Source organism: Arachis duranensis, chromosome 5, assembly GCF_000817695.3.
Source record: "Arachis duranensis cultivar V14167 chromosome 5, aradu.V14167.gnm2.J7QH, whole genome shotgun sequence".
Classification (NCBI taxonomy): Eukaryota; Viridiplantae; Streptophyta; class Magnoliopsida; order Fabales; family Fabaceae; genus Arachis; species Arachis duranensis.
In genome coordinates this window covers 93,469,903-93,478,753 of record NC_029776.3, presented here as the reverse complement: position 1 = coordinate 93,478,753, position 8,851 = coordinate 93,469,903, and the positions used below count along the sequence as shown (strand labels likewise).

The 8,851-nt window shown below is 30.4% G+C and overlaps 1 protein-coding gene across 1 annotated transcript; it reads left to right on the top strand.

The window, feature by feature from the left end:
- Positions 1 to 2,081: 2,081 nt before the first annotated feature.
- On the top strand, positions 2,082 to 2,726 carry LOC107490674 (guanine nucleotide-binding protein subunit beta-like protein). The gene has a single exon (XM_016111473.3). The coding sequence runs from the start codon at positions 2,184 to 2,186 to the stop codon at positions 2,703 to 2,705; it is 522 nt and encodes a 173-aa protein (XP_015966959.1). The 5' UTR covers positions 2,082 to 2,183; the 3' UTR covers positions 2,706 to 2,726.
- Positions 2,727 to 8,851: the final 6,125 nt, after the last annotated feature.

Here is an 8,851-nt window from a genome sequence, read left to right as displayed (position 1 = left end):
TGGATAAAGTAATAAATATACTAACAATTTTTTAAATTCTAAATTAACGTGAATATATGTAAAAGGACATATGTAGCTGCAATTTTTAAAAAGAATCAATAATATTTTAAAAAATAGTGTTAAAAAGAATCAACAAATTTTTAAAAAATAATGTTAAAATTTTAAAAATAACAACTTAAGTAAAACTAGTTAAAATTTTAAAAATAACAACTTAACTAAAACAATCTAAAATTTAAAAAACAACAATCTAAAACAATGGTTTAAAATTTAAAACATAACCACCCAAGTAAAACAACCCAAACAAATAATTTAAAATTTGAAAATAACAATCTAAGTAAATAATAATTTATAATTTATAAATGTAATTTTAAAAATTTTTAGTGACAACACCTAAACAAATAAACTTTTAGACTCAACGTATGAATGGCATGTCAGTATAAGCTTTCCATTTGTATTACAAATTACGAATTACGATTACGGTTACGATAAAAATAAAGATAAAGATTATAGAGTTCGTCGGGAGTGGAAAAAATCATATTTAAAAAATTAAAGTAAAAAATAGTGTTTGAAAAGATAATAATTTTTTTTAATTTTATTTTAGAAAAAAATCTTGATTAAAATTAAGGAAAAAAGACAGATAGGTCCCTAACTTTTTAAATTTTTGACAAATATATCCCGACAAAATTTAAATACAAAAAAGTCCCTAACTTTAACAAACGGAGGACAATTTAATCCTTCCGTCTATTTGTCTCTTATACACCAAACGGAACTGGCTGACGTGAATGAAATGGTGTCCAGATGTCCGTTACGGTGCCACGTTGGAAGGAGAATAAAATTCGAAGGACAAATAAGTCATTGACATCATTTTGCAAATAAAGTTTAAAAGACAAATAGGTCCTTGAGAATTTAGTTCATTATACTTCTATTATGAGGATTTAGTTTATAAAATTATGCTTGTATTTTAAAATCTAGTTAACTTGTTGTATTCGGTAATTTAGATTATTTGTATTAAAACTGCAGAAATTAGGCTTATTCTGTTTCTACTTTTTTTCCCTTAAATTGCATTATTTCAGTTTTCTCACATTAGTTAGCATTAGTTAAATTAGTGCATTTCTGTATTATATTATAATTTGTTAAATTACATTAGTTCACTTATGCATCATTCATGTATTAAGTTAGTATTAGTGCATTTGTGTATTATATTAGAATTAGTATTTTTATCCGTAATAACATTATAGGAATAATTTTTTTTAAAAATTATAATTCACTTTGTTCTAACAATATAAATTATGCATAGCACAAAAAATTTATAAAATCAAACTACTTTTACAAAAAAATCGTAGGTTCACAAAAGTCCTTGGCTAAGAAAACGAAGATATCTGTAGATAAAAAATTAATTAATAAGATTTTTAGTTATTATTTTTATATGAAAAAAATCTAATTTTTTATTAATAATTAATTTTAACATTCGTTATCTAAAATCTAAAATAATTTAACTCGTGTATACTTTTACATTTAAAATATTTTAATTGTAAAAAAAATCGAATGACATATTTTGTTTTGTCAAATTACTAATATAAAATATAAATTATATATTGAATAAAAATAGTAGAGAAACGTAGAAAAATGGAGAGAGGTAGATGAGAGAATTTAGGAAGGAAATTTATTAATCTTGAAAAAAATATTTTCTTTCAATTTTAATAAGAGTATCATGTGACACATTTAATTATTAAATTAAATAGTAATATAGGATACATATAGAAGTATAATGAACTAAATTCTTAAGGACTTATTTGTACTTCAAACTTTATTCCCCTTCCAACATGACACCGTAACGAACATTTGAATACCGTTTCATCCACGTCAGCCAATTCTATTTAGTAAATGAGAGGCAAAGAAAAAGAAAGATTAAATTGTCTTATGTATATTAAAATTAAAGATTTTTTTATATTTAAATTTTGTCAAAAATATATTTATCAAAAATTTAAAAAGTCAGGATCTATATGTCTTTTTTTCCTAAAATTAAATTCTTCAACAAAACAGCAAAACGAACCATAGTTTATCCCAAAACCCTAAATCGAATTTTTGACACCATATATAAAGACAGAAGCAAGCTCCCTTTTCTTCATCGCAGTTCGCACTCTCTCCCAATCCTTCAAACCCTACCATCCACAGAAACAACAATGGCAGACGGACTTGTTCTCCGCGGCACCATGCGAGCCCACACGGACTCCGTCACAGCCATCGCAACCCCAATCGACAACTCCGACATGATCGTAACCGCCTCACGCGACAAGTCCATAATCCTCTGGCACCTCACCAAGGAGGGGGGCACCTACGGCGTCCCCCGCCGCAGGCTCACCGGTCATTCTCACTTCGTTCAGGACGTCGTTCTCTCTTCCGACGGCCAGTTCGCTCTCTCCGGCTCCTGGGATGGCGAGCTCCGCCTCTGGGACCTCGCGGCCGGAAAGTCCGCTCGCCGATTCGTCGGACACACAAAGGACGTTATGTCTGTTGCGTTCTCGGTTGATAACCGTCAGATCGTGTCGGCGTCTCGTGACCGCACGATTAAGTTGTGGAACACTCTTGGCGAGTGCAAATACACGATCCAGGACGGTGATGCGCATTCCGATTGGGTTTCTTGCGTTAGGTTTAGCCCTAACACTGTGCACCCTACCATTGTTTCTGCGTCTTGGGACAGGTAGATTTAAATATGTTTTTTCTTTTAATTGTTTTTGGTTCAGATATGTAATTCTGGGTTGAAAAGAGTGTTTCTGTGGTTGTTGACTTTGTGTGATTTATAGGGTTTGATTGGATTGATTGAGTTGCGATAAAAGGGCTTATTTATGCAATAATATTAGTGAGTATTAGGGTTGAACTTCTTTTTCCTTCTGATTATAAAAAGTTTGGAAAATGCGCTTTTTTGTGGAGTGTGTTGTGTGATTTATAGGGTTTTGATTGGAAGGATTGATTTGTGATTAATGAAAGAAAGACCATGTTTTTGCAATAATTTTTGGATTAGCATCGGGAAGTAAGATTTTTTCCCTCTTATTACATTTGTTTACTTTGACATTTATAATCATGGAAAACGAACTTGTTTCTTAAAGTTTCAAGTTTGTATATTCTATGAAGGGCATGTGCTTGTATTTTGAAATGTGTAGTTTGATTGGATAGAAATGCTTGTGAAAGAAAAGGTTTACTTTGTTAGAAACTTTGAATAAAATGGTTTTACCTTTTAGTGTCTTTTTGAATATATATGGGTAGCTGTCTCTGAATGTGTATGGTCATTTAAATTCTGTTGATTGGCTTTAAAAATGAATTACTTATGGTTCTGTTAATGTTTAAGTGTTGGGACAAGTTGAATTTGTATTAAATTTGGATGTGATATACTCTTGTTATTCTAATTTATTGATGTTTTGGTCACCAAAAAAAATTTATTGATGGTTTTAAACTTGATTTTATGGTAATTTAAATTCTGAATATTAGGTTTCAAAAAATCGAAAAAACTGACTAAACCAAACCACTATTGGTTCGGTTGTCCAGACAGCAGCAAACCGAACAGGTTGGTTCGGTTGATTTTCGGTCCAAAACTGAACCAAACTAAACCGATTATACCCCTAACATGTTCCAAGCATAGGTTCATTAAGTCTATGCTGAACTAACTTGATTTTTCATACTTAATTAAACCTTAATCAGAAACCAATCACGGTCTCTTGCCCATCACGCAATCAACCAATACTATCTGCAATTCAGGACCAATACTCAATCTCAAAAGTACCACACCAGAACAAACACAAACAAAACAGACAAGGAAAGTTTAGGTATAGATAGCTGTTACAGCAAATAGCTTAGATAATAGTTAAAAAAAGTTAAGTAATTAGGCAAACTAAAACAAATTCAAACTCAAACAAAGCATACAAATGCACATGATGCATGCCTGTCCTATGGCTGATGATATCATCTGTCGATTACATAGCCAACACGGCATGTCCTGTTAGTTAACCATGGACAGAAATATCCCATCGCAGAGCAAGTGGGTCTGAGCCACAACCCCCTACTAGTATCTGCTTAACCCAGAACAAGCGGAATAAACCACTACTGGTGCTACTACCCAGTCGGGTGTTTAAGAATTGAACCTGGAGCAAATTGAATAATCCACTACTGTTGCAACTATCCAGGCGTCACAATCACTGACTTAGAGCAAGTGGGATGAACTGCAACCCTTGCTACTACCTAGGTATCTCAATCAAATTCAATTTCAATTTCAAATCCATTCTCAATATCATTCAATTCATTCAAAAATCATACTTTAAAATCAATCCTCCTCATTATTCATTCAATTTCAATTATCATCATTCCTCATTCTCACGTTCATTCATCACACCTCTCATTCCGTTTATCAATAATTCAGATTCAAAACATAATTCATTCTTTTCTAAATAAATCAAACTCAAAACGAAATCATTTTCTTAATAACTCAAAATCAAATTATAAAATCCTTACAGTATCTCCTCTAAAATTCGGACTTTGCCACCCTTCAAGGGTCCCACCAAACCATTTCTCAAACTCTTTTCAAATAATTTCTAAAATCAGACCAATTTCATTATTTCAAACCAGTTTCAAATCTCAAAAATCATTTTCGATAAATCCAACATACCAAATTCAATATTCTCAAACCATTCTCAAATATCATTTCTGACAAATCAACAAAAACAAATTCCAATGCCGATTCATTTTCAATATCAAATTAACTCCAAAACCAAGAAAACCATTTTTCATAATATTCAATCAAATCAATTTTTCAAATTCATCTTTATTAACAACCAAACACCACTCAAGCAATGAATAATTTCATCACATCAAGCAATCAAACACATCCATAAGACCCACATAATCACAGAAATATGTTTTTCACTTCAAATCTATTTATAACAATTCTATAATAGAAAATAATTTTTAAGAAAACCCTCTACTTCGACTATTCGAAACCCAGTAGCTATATAGTGCATCAAAACCCCTCTTTCTCGTCCCGCGATAGCGGCAGCCACAACCACAGCTTCACCCACTATACGTAGCAGCAACCGCAATAAATCGACCCCGTCCAATCCGTCCTGGTGCGGGAACGGGTGTAGATAATTACTCGCCTCGAGTGGGTAGAGACGGGTGGGTATCCACGAATTCGGGTAGTGTTGCCATCCTTAATGGAACCCAATAGACCATGTAAATCCCAACTTTCAGAGCTAAAAAACGATGGGCACGGATGGTTTTGGTGTTTTTTCCTGAGGCGGAAGAGAGGCATAGACCTGAAGTCTTGAACGGTGAAGAGCTATGATGCACAATGATATGACATATGGACACGAATTTTACAGAAATACATAATATATATAAAATATAAATTATATTTTATGTAAATTATAATGCTATTTTGATATTTTATTGAAGTTAAAATATAAATAAATGTTTTGATTATTTTTAATATTTTTTAAAGGAACCCAATAGACTATGTAAATCCCAACTTTCAGAGCTAAAAAGCGACGAGTTCGGATGGTTTTAGTGTTTTTTCCTGTGGCAGAAGAGAGGCATAGATCTGAGGTCCTGAACGGTGAAGAGCTATGATGCACAATGATATGACATGTGGACACGAATTTTCCAAAAATACAGAATATATATTATATTTTATGTAAATAAATTGTAATGCTATTTTCATATTTTATTAATATTAAAATATAAATAAATTTTTTAATTATTTTTAATATTTTTTATTTATTTAAAGTATTTAAAATATTTTTTGTTTTATTGAATAATAATATATACTATTTCTAAACCTAATTCAGAAATATATGTTAAGAATTGTGAGATATATTTTTAAAATATGTGTGAAGAGTTACATCTCTTGGAATACATTGACATGTTATGATATTTATGTATGTTTAAGCGTGTCCGAAAAAAATCTTTTATTATTCTTCTATTTTTTTATTAAGATACGACACGATACAGAAGACATATATGTTACACGAGTGTCAATAAATGCGGACATAGTAACTCAGTCTGTACTTTATAGGCAACGAAAAATGGATATAATAGATATTTGAAGTTAGAGATATAGTTAGTTTAAATTCGCTTTTAAAAAAGTATTTATTTTTTTATATTTAAAATTTTTTTTAACCGATAAAAATTATTTTATATTTGAATATATTTTTTTAGAAATTTGAAGTATTAAAAATATTTTTTATTTTTATTTTTCTTAATAAAAATATTTTTTTAAATACATATTCAAATAATATGTTTTTTAATAAAAGTATTTTTTTCGAAGATATATTCAAATAAATTTTAAATTAAATAAAAGTATTTTATTAAAAAAAAACTTTTTTCATTAAAAAAAATCAATCCACACTAACACACATTATGGTGGCTCTAGTGCTTCACATTCAAACCTGCTAATCTGATAGTATTACGATAAATTCAATCCGATAGAAAGATTTGACAAAAAATTATATATATAACATTAGTGTCAATTTAAGTAAATGTTGCACAAATAAATAACTGTTTATTTTTAAAACTTTTTCGACAAACTCATAGTTGAATTAGGAGTTGATATCTTATAAATTATCCGTAGAAAATTTATGTCAATCCAAAATCATTTGTTATACCCCCATATATATAAATTAATGTAATATATTTGTTTAAAATATATACAAAAAATTCTTCAATTACATATTTATTAATAGACTCATTTTTTTAATATGCATATTATATGTGTTGTGTCTTGTTATAAAAATTTAGAGTGCTAGACTAAAATGTGATAGCTGTTTTCTTAAAATGTAGCGAGAAGAAATTGAATCATCTAATTTATTTATTAGTAAAATAAGGTATATAAATCGGATGATCCAATTTGTATAGGAGAAAAAATTTTAATTTGCATGTAGATAATCTTACCATCCAATTTTAATGTGGTTTAAAATTTTTTTTAGATCAGAAGAAAACAAATTGGACCATCCAATTTGTTTGTTGGAAATTATTTTTTTGATGTGTCAATAGAAATCGGACTAACCGATTTGTTTAATATATATATATGCAATTCGTATTCAAGTTGGCAAATCTCTCTTCTTTTTCTTCTTTCAGCCCCTCTAGAACTATCATTTTCGTTTGTGCTTGAAAAAAATTACAATGAAGTTCATGTTTATGTGAGAAAAAAAATAGATGATAGAATCGTATTAAAATTATATTATTTTCGTCAGATTTTGTTACAAATATTTGAAGAAGTGAAATTTATTTGTGAAAATCCGTTAGATATTATTATTCCGTTCACAATCTCATTTGAAGAACTAAAATGTGTGATTTGTGAGAAGATAAATTCTGAAATGTCAAGGAGAATATCCTGTATTTTATACAGGTATCCTATATCGGTATTTGGTGGATTCGTTCAATTTCAATCCAAATATGTAACTGATGAAGCGAGCATGCAAGAGATGTTTCAATGTATATTGAAAGTTGCTTTCAGATGTCGTTCATTGAATTTTATATTGAGTTCAAACAATCTGAAGTTGACCGAAATATTGAATGGAAAGATTACAATAGTAACAGTGAGAAAATGTTTGAAAGCAATTACAAGGTCATTGGTCCAGATGGAGATGAAGATCAAGCTGATGGCACTATGGAAGTAAATGTGACAGAAGTAGCAAATGCACTAGCAAACCAACATTCATTTGAGAAGCCATCTTTCATTGGCGCTTTGAATTTGGAGGCCATGCATGCTTCGGAGTTTTCTAAATATATGAGTGCAGGTACGTAATTGCCTATATTTATACAAGGGATTTAAATTTTGTTATAATTTATATTGTCGATTGATTAATTAGAATTTTATTATAATTTATAATTTCTAAAGATATAAAAAAATTATAATTTCTAAATTTACAAAATTAAAGTCTTTATAATCATAAATATGTGATAAACATAATTATTAACCAAGTTTTTTTTAAAAAAAATAATAAAATCAATATTGTCCAAAACAAAATAAACATTCTCCAAAACATATAATTAAATATCTTCAAGTTTATAATCAATCAAACATAAAACATAAAAAAAGTATTAGGAGCCAATGTATGCAGTATACAATGTTTATAATGGGATTTATGTTGAAATTAAAAACAAATTAGGGTCAATTAATTAATTTTTAATTGTTTCATATTTGGAATTTGAAGGAAATTAGGATTTTCCTCAGTGATGTAAACAAAAAAATGGCAGCCCTAATTATAATTCTCTCTCAGCGCCGTTCTTCTTTTTCTTTCCATTCAGCACCGGCGTCCCTTCTTCCTTCCTCATGTTGTCATCATCCACCACATCAAGCCCCCCTTCGCATCGCCCTCCTCAATCGCACTTCAGCGGGCGTGTCCTCCCTCATGTCGCCCTCCGCTATGCTACCGCGACCCCCGATCATCGTTAGTGCGGCCGTTGAAACTCACCACCCCATGCTGCCCAATAGCCTCCCCCCGGCTCGCCACCAGGCTTGTTGCGATCTTGTTCCCCGCGTCTGACGCCACCAACACGATAATCTCCTCTCTGCAGTGCTGTTTCAATTTTTATGTTCCTCATGTCATTAATTTTTCAGGTTTGAATAAAAGTGTGTTGGATATTGAAAGAAGGTTTATGTCAATAAGGAATTTCACACAAATAATTCCGTTGCAAGTATAGTTTCCAACCAACAAACAACCTTCAATCAAAGTTTTAATTTGGTTGTCACAAGTACAAACCCCAATAAAAACCGAGAGTATTTAAATCTCGGATCGTCTCACAAGAAATTGTAATGAAGTACTCAATTATTGGCTATGAAGGAACAAGGAGGTTTGATTTG